General features: G+C 49.8%; 1 protein-coding gene across 2 annotated transcripts in view; it reads left to right on the top strand.

The window, feature by feature from the left end:
* Nucleotides 1-2,139: 2,139 nt before the first annotated feature.
* Nucleotides 2,140-15,479, top strand: part of NADSYN1 (NAD synthetase 1) — a 35,302-nt gene continuing 21,962 nt past the window's right edge. The window contains exons 1-5 of one of the 2 annotated variants that reach the window (XM_033861373.2): nt 2,140-2,387; nt 3,471-3,531; nt 5,511-5,627; nt 10,903-10,956; nt 11,377-11,466. In XM_033861373.2, the coding sequence (XP_033717264.1) occupies nt 2,303-2,387; nt 3,471-3,531; nt 5,511-5,627; nt 10,903-10,956; nt 11,377-11,466 (407 nt within the window). In that variant the 5' untranslated portion in view covers nt 2,140-2,302. Of the gene's footprint in view, nt 2,388-3,470; nt 3,532-5,510; nt 5,628-5,662; nt 5,796-10,902; nt 10,957-11,376; nt 11,467-15,479 lie in introns of those variants that run through there. The other variant, XM_033861374.2, reaches the window with a different exon arrangement.

Here is a 15,479-nt window from a genome sequence, read left to right on the forward strand (position 1 = left end):
TTCCCCTGTAGTCTTTTATTTTGAAAATGTCCAACATGCAAACCAGTTGAATAAATAGTAAAGTGAACACCCACATACTTAGATTCAGCAGCCGTCAACAGTTTGCCATATTTAATTTCTCTCTCTCTCTCTCTCTCTCTCTCTCTCTCTCTCTCTCTCTCTCTCGCTCTGTAGGTGTGTGTATCCCCTCCTTTCCCCCCCCTCCCCGAACCACTAATTAGCTACAGATGATACCTCCCTCCTGAATATTTCAGTATCCATCTCCTAAAAACAAGGACATTCTTCTACTTTACCAAAATAGAATGAGCACACGCTGGAAATTTAACATCCATTCCATGCTATTGTCTAATATATTACCCATATTCAGCTTCCTGCAGTTGTCCCAGTCATGTTGTTTGTTGCTCATTAAAAAAAACCCAGGATCCGATCGGGGAACCACACCGTGCATTGAGCTCGTTAGCCTGCCTTCATCTACACCACTGCCCCAGCAGTACTTTCTAGTTCGTTTTATTGTTTCTTTTCCGTCCTTGACAATTTTGAAGAGTCAAGGCTGGCTTTTCACAGCAAGTCTCTTGATTGGGTTTGGCTGTTGTCCTTGCTTTTAGGTTATGCATTGTGGGGCCGGATGATATGCTACCCAGATGTCGTATCTTCACGCATCCTAGCAGGAGGCAACATGATGTCACTTTGTCCCTTTGTTGATGGTAAGTTTGATCGTGTGGTTCAGGTGGTATCCGCCAAAAGTCTCCATTTTTCCTTTCATGATTAATGCGTAAGCTGTGGAGTGATACTTTGAGGCTGGAAATACACTGCTCACAAATAACCCTCGGTCCAATTATCTAGCATTTAATGATGACTCTTGCCTGAACCAAACTACTGGATGCAAAAAGGGTGATCTAACTTCCTCAACCTTTCAATATTTATTTGTTGGCATTTTTCTGTAAAGAATTTGCCTCTCTTAATTTTTTGTCAGAATGGACGAATAGATTTTTTGCTCATTGAGTTACGATCCTGTACTGTCATTTACTTTTTTTTAAAGTTCCCATATTGTCCCATACTTGGCCAGTGGGAACCCCTCCAAACTGATTCTTCCTTTTCAAATAACATGTTCCCATCATTTTTGGAGAACGTCCTTATTTTCTGCTCCAACCAGACATTGGAGGATTTGCTCCTTCCCTGCCCAAGGCCTAGAATCAGCCATGGTTGGCAGGAGATATTTGAGCATACTGGAAAGAACTGAGGTATTTCTAGCAATGAAAACTGCCCCAAAGGGTCGAAGTGAGGATTAAATGAATGAACATATAAACATTTTTGTGGTTTTCTGAAATTTCCAAATGGAAGCTCATGAACAAGCATTACTTTATAAACGGGATACACGTTTGTCTGAAATGTGAGAACGTGTACAGTACGTATGACAGAGGCAGCATTGCAAACCAGTAGAAAAGGGTGGCCTGTTCCATCAACGATGGTCAGCCAGCTACTTATTCACAAGGGGAAAAAAATGAATTCCTACCCTAAGGGGACTAAAGGGTGAAATGTGAAAACAAAACCTGAAAAACTGCTGGTAGTGAATAGGTTCAAAGGCTTCAGAGAGGAAATTGGGTAACATTTAGTAAAGTTGCACGTATGCATATCCTACGCCTGGCGAGCGAGGCGCAGGTAAGTGCAGCTCCAGGGGAAACTGGCAACGGTAGGCGGCGTAGAGAAACTAGTTGCCCTCACACGGGATGCGTTACAGGAATGAAAATAGCAGTGCGCGTGTGTGCTGGCACAGCGCTGCTAACTTAAATGAACGGATAAAGTGGGCTTTATTCCTACAGTGCAGTGACAAATGCAGAAATAACCAAAAGAACGTAATTAATATCACGGGGGAAAATAAAGTTGCACAAGCGTATTAAGATGCAGTTTGCGGGGAGGTATGGGGGCACGCGGGCGGGCCGGCCCCTCTCCACCTGCGCTCCAGGACTTGGCGACCGTCCCACCTGCCCGGTCAGAGTCGGGGCGGCGCGGGCGGGGGTAGCGCGCTGGCACCCTTGCCGAGCACTCGCGGCTCCGCGGGCCTCCCTCCTGCGCAGGCGCGGCGGAGAGCTCGGCGGGCTGGGCGGGGCGGGCTGGGCGGGGCGGGGCGAGGGCGGGGAGATCGCGGCGGGGCCTGACGCTGGGGCTCTGCTGTCCTGTCCCTTCAGGGCCTGGCGGGACGGGACGGGGCAACCCGGAAGGACACAAGCCGCGGCCGCCTGTCTCCCTAGGACAGAAAGACCCACCGTCCGGCCGGCCTTTTGCCCAGGCGACTGCAGCCAGGATGGGCCGGAAGGTGACCGTGGCCACCTGCGCGCTCAACCAGTGGGCCCTGGACTTCGAGGGCAATTTGCAAAGGATTTTAAAGAGTGAGTCTAGGGCCGGCGTGGGGCAGAGGGGCGAAGGTCCATTCTGGCCACCAGACTTGCTGTGACGCACACGCAGCCTTGCTCTGGAGAAACTCGTGGCCGTTGGCATGGGGACAGATAAGATAAGCTATCTTATGACCACGCCTTTGCCCGTAAGTGCCCAGGTCCTCCTCATGAATGGGAGTGCGGAGTGGGTTACAGTGCCTGGGGACACGTGGTCTGTACGCGTGGTAAGAAAAGTCTGGCCGTGGAGGTGGAGATGGGAGGGCTGGGGTGAACCTGTCCTCAAATATCTTTGGGGTCGCATGTGACATTTCTAGAGCTGAAACCGACCCAAAGAGGGAAGTGGAATAGGGGTGAGCTCCCCAGCTTAGAGACTAGGTGTGGTCGTTGTGTGTGTGTGACGGGGGCCCCCATACAGTTGTCATCTGCACCAGCTCACCTTTGAAAGCGCAAGTTTGCACTGTTGACATCTACACCTGAAGTGGGGCTGCCCTGGGCGACCCTACAGGCTCGGCCGCTTCAGACTGGCTGTCCTCAGCTGGTTACTGCAGCAGAGTTGCCAACCGCAGTAAAAACAGAATGATTCAGGTGAGGGCATCTTAGCAGCCATGTGCCTCGGACCTTCATCCTTTTTGTTTTTTTTGATCTCAACCTGCTTTCATCTCATCAGAGCTCAGAGCAAATCTAGTTGGAGTGAAGAGAGGCAGTCTCGGTGGCCAGAGCTGAGTCTCCACTTGGCCAGCCTTTCCTCCCCGGCCTGCTGCTCAAACCCAGAGGCGGCTGGTACCTGCTGCTGGTGCCTTTGGGTCCCGTCTTCTCCCTACACAGGGTCTTCCGCATCTGCTGGTTAATAAACTACCAGTGTGTGACTCCCCGCTCGCCCCGCTCTGCTCCTTCTTGGTGCTGAGGGTCAGCCCTGCAGGCCCTGCCTGTGTCTCTCATTTCCTGCAGGTGTCAGCAGGGTCTGGGAGATGCCCTTTTGTTTTTTACGACACCTATGGCAGCAAGAGAGTTGGATCTGCCTTTGGACCAGTTGTGGGTGCTGAAATTGCCCCTCTTTCTCTCTCTCTGTACATGTAGGTATTGAAATTGCCAAGCACAAAGGAGCAAGATACAGGCTTGGACCAGAACTGGAAATATGGTGAGAGCAGAACACACAGACACCCCAGGGTGGGCAGGTAGAGGCGTCTATATCAGCTCCCCTCAGCCGAAAGTGCAAGGAAGGAGGTGGCGGGCATTGAGAACTGCGGACATGCAGGCCCATTTAGGAGACCATCAGAAGCCCGTGAATGTGCGTGCTTGGCACACTTGAACAAAGCAGGCCCGGCAAGGCTGGGTGATCCCAGACTCCTATGTCGGGTAACACAGGAGCTCGTAGAGAGGCAGACTCTTCCCAGTCCGGGGCTGATGTCAAAGCTGGCTGGACGTCTGGCATTGCATTGGTGTTTGATATCATATGTGGCCTGGGAGGTGCGGAAGTGACAGCCTCTGAGGCAGGAGTCTGTCCTTGGAGAGGAAAGGGCATCCCAGGTCTGGACCCCGTTTTCATCTAAGAATCAGGCTCTCCCCCTGATCAGAACCAGAGGCTGAGAGGAATGCTTTTCAAGGCATTAAGGGTGGCAAAGGCCAGTTGGGGGGTTTGTGTTCACGTGTGCAAAGTTTGCTCGGCGTTTGCAACATCACTTCCGGGCCATGCGTAGTGGGAAGGACCTTGTGAAGATTTAAAAGTGGTTTACAGAGAATTCCCTGGCAGTCCAGCGGTTAGTACTTCACGCTGTCATTGCCGGGGGTCGGGGTTCCATCCCTGGTTGGGGACCTAAAATCCCACAAGCCATGCGGTGTGGAAATAAGACAAAATGAAGTGAAATAAGATAAAATAAAATAGTAAAATAAATAAAACAAAATAAAATAGTACTTTACAAATTCTGTACATTTCGTTACTGGGACTCCCAGACTGAGAAATTACTCTCAACCCACTTCCCCTGTTAGGACCTCATTGAGCATTGTATTAGTTTTTTCTGGAGCTGCTGTAACAAAGTTTCACAAACTGGATGGTTTAAAACGGCAGGAATTTATTCTCTCACAGTTCGGGAGGCCCGAAGTCCCAAATCAAGGTGTCAGCAAGGCCCTGCTTCCTCCAGGGTGCCAGGGGATGGTCCTTGCTGCCCCTTCAAGCTTCTGGTTCCCAGTTCTCTGTCTTGTGGCCGCATCCCTCCAGCCCCAGCCCCGTCTCTTCTCCATGGCTTTTCCTCCTTCTGTTTCATGTAAGGACACTTGTCACTGGCTTTAGGGCCAGGGTCATCTCATCTCCAGATCCTTCACTTACATCTCCAAAGACACTTTTTCCGAATGACGTCACATCCACAGCTCCTGGAGGTTAAGGCATGGACACCTCTTTTTGGGGGACACCATTCAGCCCCCTCCAAGCTTCCGTATCTCTAGCAGGAAACTCAGGAGCAGCTGTGTGAGTGGCATTTGAATGATTATTCATGGTCCCTTTGCCTGAGGAATGTTTTTCTCTGGGTCCAGCTTTGTTTCTTTCGCATCCCTTTCTTGTAGATTAGTGGGATTTGGGCTACATGGAAGGTTAAAAAGAAAAAAATCCAAGAGCAGACACTTTTTGACATGAGAGAGAATTTCTCATTGTAACTGACAACTTTGAGAAGTGGATGGGGACCAGTCCATGAATTTCCAATAAAGAGCATCGTTTTTGGGGTTTTTTTTGTAGCAGTGATTCCAAGTCTGGCTGCACAATAGAATCTCCTGGGGGGCTTTATAAAGATACCAAGGGGCTTCCCTGGTGGCGCAGTGGTTGGGACTCCGCCTACTGATGCAGGGGACGCGGGTTCGTGCCCCGGTCCGGGAAGATCCCACATGCCGCGGAGCAGCTGGGCCCGTGAGCCATGGCCACTGAGCCTGCGCATCCGGAGCCTGTGCTCCGCAACGGGAGAGGCCACAGCAGTGAGAGGCCCGCGTACCGCAAAAAAAAAAAGATACCAAGGCCTGGGTTGCACCCCTGCATATTCTGACTCCTAGGCCCCTAGTCCCCTGCCCCACCCCTGCCCCCGGGCCCACCCGGTGTGTCTCAGGGATTCACTGTCCTGCTCCCTCCCTCTGCAGTGGCTACGGTTGTTGGGATCATTATTACGAGTCGGACACCCTCCTGCATTCGCTCCAGGTCCTGGCTGCCCTTCTGGAATCTCCAGTCACTCAGGATATCATCTGTGATGTGGGAATGTAAGTGCCGGCGTGAGCATGGGGAAAGGCTGGCTTGGAAGGAGGCAAGTTCAAGGGCGTCGTATGTCTGGAGCCATCCTAACAGCAGGGAGGTGGAATCTGCACAGTTCAAAGACACAGAAGGCCTCTTGTGGAGGAGCGGGCTTTGTTCCCTCTCTAGCCCTGCAGGTACCTAACTCCCCCAGCGGAGGCCGCTCTTGGGAGATTTTTTTTTGTATGTTCTTCCAGATGCTACTGTGCATGTGGGAACACGCTTTGCACAGCTGGGAGCACAGGGTCTCCCTTTCACATGCATAGCTCTTTCTTTACTTAACGGTAAGTCTTGGGATGGTTCCACATCACTCCATATCGACCTGCTGACCATATGGTTCCAGGGGGTGTAGGTATATAAATGTAGCTTTCATAGCTGTAGATTCCATAGGTGTAGGTTCCCCCGTATGGTATAGGTCCATGTGGTATATAGGTCCATAGGTGTAGGTTCCATAGGTGTAGGTCCGTATGGTGTACGTTCCCTAGATGCAGGTTCCGTAAGTATAGATGTATATGATGTAGGTTCCATGGCTGTAGGCCCACGTGGTGTACAGGCAGACCTTGGAGACCTTGCAAGTTTGGTTCCCGACCACTGCAGTAAAGCCAAACATAGCAATAAAGCGAGTCACAAAGCTTTTGGGTTTCCCAGCGTATATGAAAGTTACATTTACATTATACTGTAGTCTATTAAGCGTGCACTGTTATGGCTAAAAATATACGTACTTACGTTACTTAAAAAATACTTTATTGATAAAAAATGCTAACCATCGTCTGAACCTTCAGGGAGTTGTAATCTTTTTCCTGGGGGAGTGTTTGAAATATTGCGAGAATTACCAAAATGTGACACAGACTGGAAGTGAGGAAAAGCTGTTGGAAAAATGGCGCCAGTACACTTGCTCAATGCAGGGTTGCCACAGACCTTCAATTAAAAAAAAAAAAAAAAAAGCAGTACCTGCAAACCACAGTAAAGCAAAGTGCAATAAGACGAGGTCTGCCTGTAGGTCCATAGCGGGTAGTTTCCACGGGTGCAGGTCACGTGGGTAGGGCTCTGGCCTAGGACTGTTGTTGAGCGTGTCTGTGACGTGCTTTGCGTAACCAGAGCCCACTGGCGGGCCTTTATGTTGTTTCTGTTTGCATCCTGCACTCTGTGTCACGTGGTGTGGATGTGGCCGAGTTTGCTTTCTTTTCCTCGGCCCTGCACGTGGGCTGCACTGCCTTTTCAACCTGCTGCGACGTCTGTGTGGTAGGTCTCTTTTGAGCAGTGAACAGATGAGATTTTTAACCCCGTTTGTTCGCTTTTACTATCATTCTCGACACACGGACCATGTTTGTGTCCTCTTTTGCTGCTGTGTGACAGAGTACCACAGATGCGACACACAGAGCCACACAGATCTGTTGCCTTGTGGGTGTGGAGCTCAGAAGTCTGAAACGGGTCAGCAGGGCTGGGCTTCTGGAGGCTGTTGGGGGAGCATCGGTTTCCTTGGAAGAGTCCAGCTCGGGAGGCCCGCCCGCATCCCTTGGCTCGTGGCCCCTCCCCCTCCCTCCATCTTCAAAGCCAGCGATCATATCACTGCAACCCCTGCTTCCACTGCCACATGCCCTCCGACTGTCCCTCCTCCCTCACAGAAGGACCCTTGTGGTTACGATGAGGGCGCCAGAGAGTCCGGGAGAATCTCCCATCTCAGGGTCTGTAACTTTGTTATATCGGCGAGGTACCCTTTGCCGCATGAGGTGACATGCTTGCACGTCCTGGGAATAGGGATGGGGACATCATTGGGGGCCTTTACGCAGCCCACCACATGGACTGATTCTGGCCACTTTATTTTATTTTATTTTATTTTACATCTTTATTGGAGTATAATTGCTTTACAATGGTGTGTTAGTTTCTGCTTTATAACAAAGTGAATCAGTTATATATATACATATGTTCCCATATCTCCTCCCTCTTGCGTCTCCCTCCCTCCCACCCTCCCTATCCCACCCCTCCAGGTGGTCACAAAGCACCGAGCTGATCTCCCTGTGCTATGCGGTTGCTTCCCACTAGCTATCTATTTTACGTTTGGTAGTGTATATATGTCCATGCCTCTCTCTCGCCCTGTCACAGCTTACCCTTCCCCCTCCCCATATCCTCAAGTCCGTTCCCTAGTAGGTCTGTGTCTTTATTCCTGTCTTACCCCTAGGTTCTTCATGACTTTCTTTTTTTCTTAAATTCCATATATATGTGTTAGCATACGGTGTTTGTCTTTCTCTTTCTGACTTACTTCACTCTGTATGACAGACTCTAGGTCCATCCACCTCATTACAAATAGCTCAATTTCGTTTCTTTTTATGGCTGAGTAATATTCCATTGTATATATGTGCCACATCTTCTTTATCCATTCATCCGATGATGGACACTTAGGTTGTTTCCATCTCCTGGCTATTGTAAATAGAGCTGCAATGAACATTTTGGTACATGACTCTTTTTGAATCATGGTTTTCTCAGGGTATATGCCCAGTAGTGGGGTTGCTGGGTGGTATGGTAGTTCTATTTGTAGTTTTTTAAGGAACCTCCATACTGTTCTCCATAGTGGCTGTACCAATTCACATTCCCACCTCTGGCCACTTTATTAAATGTCCTAGTCATCATGGTTTTTTCTTTTTTGTTTTTCCTGTTGTCTTTTGTGTGTTTTCTTTGTTCCACTTTCCTCTGCTGGCCTTGAACTTATAATCCGATTATAATTTTTCTGCTTTTTGTCCTCAAAGTGCTAACAGTCATATTTAAAGACATTTTTCTTTGGAAATCCAGCATTTATCTGGATCTGTAAGCACCACTGAAGAAAACAACCGTCATACCATGATGTCATTGATATTCTCCGTCTGAAATTGTCTTTACAAATTATCCTCCAGGAAAAAGGTGCTGAGCCTCCTTCCTGCCCTGTTTCTGAAGGCGTGTTGTCCTTAGCGCTGATCACAAAGGGCTAGCTCAAAATAAAGAAAACTTAAAAAACAAAATAGAATCTTAAAACGCACAATAATTTTTTTTTAAAAAAAAGATCTTATTTGTTTGTTTTCATGACTTAGGAAGGTGAACTCTCTTGTTTGTTTTTGGCCGTTTGCGACACTTGTTCTTTAGCCTACAGTTGAAGTGTCTAATTTATTTTAAGAGTTCTTTATATGTGAATAATATCAACCCATCCCCACATACGATAAAAATACTTTTACTTGTATGTTGTTTGCTGTTTAACTTTATGCGTTGAGCTTTCAATTTTCTGTTTGTTTTTGTTCAAGAGGCTTACTCCAATTGGAAATCGGATATTCACTGAGGGTCTCTGTTTTGTTTAAAATATAAGTTTACCTCCTGCCTTGAACACATTTTTTTTTTTTTTTTAGTTTATTTACTTATTTATTTATTTTTGGTTGCACTGGGTCTTCGTTGCTGCGCGCGGGCTTTCCCCAGTTGCAGCAAGCGGGGGCTACACTTCGTTGTGGAGCACGGGCTCCAGGTGCGTGGGCTTCAGTAGTTGTGGCTCACAGGCTCCAGAGCACAGCCTCAGTAGTTGTGGCGCACATGCTTAGTTGCTCCGTGGCATGTGGGATCCTCCCAGATCAGGCCCTGAACCCGCGTCCCCTGCATTGGCAGGCGGACTCCCAACCACTGCACCACCAGGGAAGCCCTTGAACACATTTTTGTATAAATGTGAACACAGGCAGGTTTTGGTTTGGCCTGGGGAGGATTAGAAACCACAGCGGTGGAAGTCCTTGCTGGTGGCATCCGTGTGTCGTGGCCACAACTGGGGGCACCCCCGCCTGCATCCTGTCCTTCAGTCCCTCTGGGAGGAGGAACCCAGGGTAGTGAGACTTATCCCAGTGCAAAGCGGGATTGGGACCTGGCCACCTGACTTGATAGCGCACACTATTAATGGCTGGTTTTATTTCCTCCTCCATCACTCATGTCCCAGGGCATTTATTTATTTGCCTTATTAATTTTATCTGACAACCCATCGTCTTAGGTACCCCTTAAGGCCATCCTCCCGTGGTGCCTGATGCCTTCTGCCCTGAGCGCTGCGCTCTCACCCTGAGCTGGGCTCCAGCACCTGGGCTTTGCCCAGCTCTGCCTTCTCTGCCATCTCTGCCCAGCTCTGCCCAGCTGTGCCCCATCTCTGCCCCATTTCTGCCCAGCTCCGCCTAGCTCTGCCCCAGCTCTGCCCCATCTCTTCCCAGCTCTGCCCCATCTCTGCCCCATTTCTGCCCAGCTCCGCCTAGCTCTGCCCCACCTCTGCCCCGTCTCGACCCAGCTGTGCCCCATCTCTGCCCCATTTCTGCCCAGCTCCGCCTAGCTCTGCCCCAGCTCTGCCCAACTCTTCCCAGCTCTGCCCCATCTCTGCCCCATTTCTGCCCAGCTCCGCCTAGCTCTGCCCCAGCTCTGCCCCATCTCTTCCCAGCTCTGCCCCATCTCTGCCCCATTTCTGCCCAGCTCCGCCTAGCTCTGCCCCACCTCTGCCCCGTCTCGACCCAGCTGTGCCCCGGTTCTGCCCCAGCCACTGGCCCCAGAGCACCCCAGCCTCTGGAGCTTTGATCCCCTCCCCTGCAGAGGAGGAAGGTACCAGGTGGTCCGGGAGGAGATGTAAAGCACAATGTCTATCCTGAGAAGGGTCCAGACAGAGGGGTGAGTAGATCTGCTCAGGGCCCACCACTCCCCACCCCAGCCCCGGCCCCTCGGACCCGCTGCCCCTGCCCTGCAGCCTGCATTCTGGGGTGGGGGGTGTTCGGGTCAGGAGAGGTGCCGGGAGGGAGAATTGGGGAGGCACAGGGGCTAGTGCCTGAGGCCAGCAGGGGACGAAGAGGTGATGTGACAGCAGGGGTGTGAGAAGGGGAGGGAGGGAGCCACTGGAAGGTCCGAGAACCTTCCAGGAGGAGAGGAGGAGCCCTGAGCGGGGAGGGACCTGGTGCTCTATTTAGAAGACGCTCTCCCACTTAGGGCCTACGCTGTGGCAGAAACACTTGGGCTTGTTGTTAACTTTGGCTTGAGAAAGCCACAGGGGAGCCTTCTGATTCTCACAAAGGATGGAGAAGCTTCACATTGAAGCAGACACATCGCTCTGCTCTTCGCCAACAAGCGCGCGCGTCCCCTCTCTCCGCAGGCCCAAGCAGACACACAGCTCTGCTCTTTGCCAACGAGCGCGTGGTCCCCTCTCTCCACAGGCCCAAGCAGACACATAGCTCTGCTCTTTGCCAACAAGCGCGTGGTCCCCTCTCTCCACAGGCCCGTGATGCACCGAAACGTCCGCTACAACTGCAGGGTGATCTTTCTCAACAGGTAGGTGACCGCCGGGAGCAGTGACCTGCCTGCCTCCGCTGAGCTCTAGGGGCCTGCGGGCACTCGTGCCAGTGCCCTGGGGCACGGTCCCTGGGGGCCCTGTGCAGGGAGGCTTCTTCCGGAACTACCTTAGTGGGGGCTGGTGTACCAGGCAGGTGACTCGAGTGGCACTGCTCCTGGTCTCCACCACCACGGACACCTTCAGGTATTAGAAAGAGAGAGGCCACGGGGTTGGGTGTGGGGACACACGGCCCCACTGCTGGGAGGTCAGTCCAGGGAGAGAGGCCTTGTCATGTCCCCTCGCCCCCCTGCCGGGTCTTAGCTGCCCTGTGCCCATCGACTGTCGGGGTGGACGGACCGGCAGCTGCTTCTCGTCGGGTCGTGTTCATCTCAGGCGTGGCCTTGTCCCCCTGCCTGTAGGAAGATCCTGCTCATCAGACCCAAAATGGCCTTGGCCAACGAAGGCAACTACCGGGAGCTGCGCTGGTTCACCCCGTGGTCCCGGAGCCGGTGAGTCGCTGCCCGATGCCGGGAGCCAGGTCTGTGACTGCTCCTTGAGCGCTTGTGAAGCGTCTTCCTGCGCGTAGCTTGTGCAGGTCGTGGGGGAGATAGACAAGGATTCCGGGCAGAGTCCCTGCCCCGCAGTACCTGTCGCTTAGCTATAGCTGGTTTGACCCTGCCGATTAATTTATAGCCCACTTATCAGAGACCACATGAAACTCTCAGTCATCAGTCACCCATCCTCCGTCATTGTACATCCGATCCTGTATATCACAGTTTCCCAGCTCCAGCCCCGTTGCTTTAGGCTGGACCATTCTTGTCGTGGGGGCCTGTCCTAGGCATGGAAAGGTGTATAGCGGCATCCCTGGCCTCCACTGATAGACACGTCCATTTGTGACAATTTAAAATATCTTCAGACATGGCCAAGTGTCCCCTGAGGACAGAATCATCCCCAGTTGAGAACCCCTGCCCTATATTCTTCTTAGAGTTATTCCTGTCTATTTATTGTTGCTGCTATTACAAATGGAATTTTATGTAGGAAAACTTGAGATTTTGTGTGTTGCTTTTGTAATTGGCCACCTTACTACATTCTCTTATTGGGTCTAGTAGTTATTCTATTGATTTTCTTAGTTTGTTTTTTTTTCAGGTCGAAATTCTATAATAGAAAACTAATTTTACTTCTTTCTAATATTTACATCCCTCAGTTCATTTTCGAAACTACTTTTCTTGGCCAGCGTTTCCAGAACAATATTCTAGATCATTTCTAGAACAAATGTCTTTGACAACAGGCATTTTTGTCTTTTTCCCAACTTGACTTGGAAAGCTCTTCCTGTTTCTGATTTGGTTTCAGATTTATATCCATCCTTAGTTATTTTTACTTTGGAGATTTAAAATTAATTGAGAATGGTTGTTGAATTTATCAAATTTCTTCTTAGCATATGTTGAGATGAACATGGTAAGTCTTTGCATGTCTTTATAAGCTCCAAATGGATGTGGAACGTTAAACTTTGTTTCCGTTTGCTAGTATCTATTCAGGATTTCCCTCTCTTCCCTAAATTTTTTTTTTTTTTTTTTGCGGTACGCGGGCCTCTCACTGCTGTGGCCTCTCCCGCTGCAGAGCACAGGCTCCGGACGCCCAGGCTCAGCGGCCATGGCTCACGGGCCCAGCCGCTCCGCGGCATGTGGGATCTTCCCGGACCAGGGCACGAACCCGTGTCCCCTGCATCTGCAGGCGGACTCTCAACCACCGCGCCACCAGGGAAGCCCCTCTCTTCTCTAAATTTATATGCCAGTGTTATGTTAGTTAAAAACATTTTTTTCTGTGCTCTGAATGCTTTAAATATTATAAAAATCATGTAATATCAAGTAATAATATGACAGAACTTCTCTTTACAGTTGGGAATGTTGTATCAAATAGTGTTTACTTTTACACTTTTTTAGTGAGGCATAAATAACATGCAATAAGATATGCAGATTTTAGGAGCTTTCTTTTTTGACAGTTGTGTGCATTCGTGCAATCACACCCTAAAGAAGATAGAGCCATGTCCACGGCACCCCTGCCCCTTTCCAGGTGATGCCCCCAAGGTTAGTCTTCTCCTTTCTTAGATTTCATACAAATGGAGTCACACCATGTACATTCCTTTGGAAACGGTTTCTTTAGCTTAACATGACGCTTTTGAGATTCGTCCAATGGTTTGTTCCTTTATACAGAGTACAAATAGTTTGCCCTTTTATATAATAATATGGTTTTGTAATTCATAAATAATTCTATAAGCTTGATAACAAAAAAGAAATACACAACCCGCCCCCCCACAATCTGCCCCGTCTCCGAGCCCTGCTCCCCATAGCTGTCCATTTCCATTTTCCATTTTTCTCCTTTCTCCTGTAGCCTCTGGGTTCCGCCTTGGTATTTCTTTCTTTTTTTTCTTTTTTTTTAATTAATTAATTTTTTTTGCTGTGTTGGGTCTTCGTTTCTGTGCGAGGGCTTTCTCTACTTGTGGCAAGCGGGGGCCACTCTTCATCACGATGCGTGGGCCTCTCACTATCATGGCCTCTCTCGTTGTGGAGCACAGGCTCCAGAAACGCAGGCTCAGTAGTTGTGGCTCACGGGCCTAGTTGCTCCGCGGCATGTGGGATCCTCCCAGACCAGGGCTCGAACGCGTGTCCCCTGCATTAGCAGGCAGATTCTCAACCACTGCGCCACCAGGGAAGCCCCCGCCTTGGTATTTCTAACTCGTGCAGACATTGATATTTCGTGGCCTCCTGCTCTGGAAGGACAGGGTTTGGCACACGATGCAGCCTCACTGTTAGCTTCTCTGACCGCCTCTTCCTGACATGGGCACTTCACAGTTTTCTGGTTAAGTTTGTTTAAAAAAACAAATATTCATCTGAGTGAATTTGGTGATCTAATTGGCTTTATTCAACAATTCAGGAACTGGGCAGCCTCCGACTAGTAAATAGAAGGGGCTGTACACAATGGAAGGTTTTTATAGGCAGAAGAAGGTATTAGCGAGAGAAAAGTTTCAGCCCAGGCCTTCCTCTGATACGGAGGACACAGCAAGCAGGGTCTTTTTTTTTTTTTTTAGTTGATGTATAGTTGATTTACAATGTTGTGTTAATATCTGCTGTACAGCAAAGTGATTCCATTATATATATATATATATCTCTACATTTTTAAAATACTCTTTTCCGTTATGGTTTATCACAGGATATCGAATATAGTTCCCTGTGCTATATAGTAGGACCATGTTGTTTATCCATTCTGTATGTAATAGTCTAATTTGCTAATCCCAAATCCCAGTCCTTCCCTCCCCCTTGGCAATCACAAGTCTGTTCTGTATGTCTGTGAGTCTGCTTCCCTTTCGTAGGTAAGTTCATCTGTGTCCTATTTTAGACTCCACATGTAAGTGATGTCACATGGTATTTGTCTCTCTCTGTCTGCCTTACTTCACTTAGTAGGATCACCTCTGGGTCCACCCATGTTGCTGCAAATGGCATCATTTCATCTTTTTTAGGGCTGAGTAATACTCCATTGCATACACACACTACCTCTTCTTTATCCGTTCATCTGTCGATGGACATTTAGGTTGTTTCCATGTCTTGGCCCTTGTGAACAGTAACAGCAGGGTCTTCGTCGTGCAGAGCCTGCCTCCCCAGTGTGAGCAGGACGTCAGACTGACTGTTCTCAGAGGTTGAAACTGCAGTGAAGTCTTGGTTTCCTGTCTTGGGGCAGATGACTCCATTTTGGGCTTGCTGTTTCTCTCTAACCAGTCACAGCTCAGTGTTTCACGATCGGCCGATATCCGCGTTCACAGCTGAGCCGCAGATTGTGTTCTGAATCCGTGTTTCTTCGCCCATTTCTCCTGCCTGGAGTCGACCAGTGTCAAGTTCCTTTGCTTTCAATCTCTGTTCTCGCCCAACACCCCTCCCACAGACAGACAGGCACTTCCTGCCCCAGTCTGCTTATTGTCCCCCAGGCTGGCTGCACAGCCGGCACCCCCTCCCTGTCACAGTTCTCTGGGACTTCCCTTCCCTCCTGGGTTTGCTCAGCCTCCTAGATGACTGTCTTCCCCTGTCAGTCACTCATTTGCTGAAACTCAGCACCCAGTAGCTTTCTATGATTCTGCCACCACCAGGCAATGAACTCAGTGCTGATACTGTCTACCTGGAGGTAGTGTCTGACCCCACAGGTTCAGGGCTCAGCCCCACTGAACTGCCAATCACAAGTCTGTTGCTGTGGACACACCCACTTGTCCAACGTGCAGCAAACCGAATGCCGAGATGCTCAGGTTTGCAACTGTGCATTCAGGCCACCCAAGGTGGCTGCCCTCTGGCTCTCTGCACATCCCCGCTGGACCAGTCCCCGCCTCACCTACACCCCGCTCACCTGACTCACCTTCCCTCTTAGTCATAGAGCCTAATCAGTAAATGCCTACATACTTGCCCCCTGGCCCCAGCTAGTGACGACTGTTCTAATCTTTAGATCAGAACTATCTATGACAGTTTATCAAAGGGGCGGTGAG

The sequence above is a fragment of the Tursiops truncatus genome, chromosome 8, assembly GCF_011762595.2.
Source record: "Tursiops truncatus isolate mTurTru1 chromosome 8, mTurTru1.mat.Y, whole genome shotgun sequence".
Classification (NCBI taxonomy): Eukaryota; Metazoa; Chordata; class Mammalia; order Artiodactyla; family Delphinidae; genus Tursiops; species Tursiops truncatus.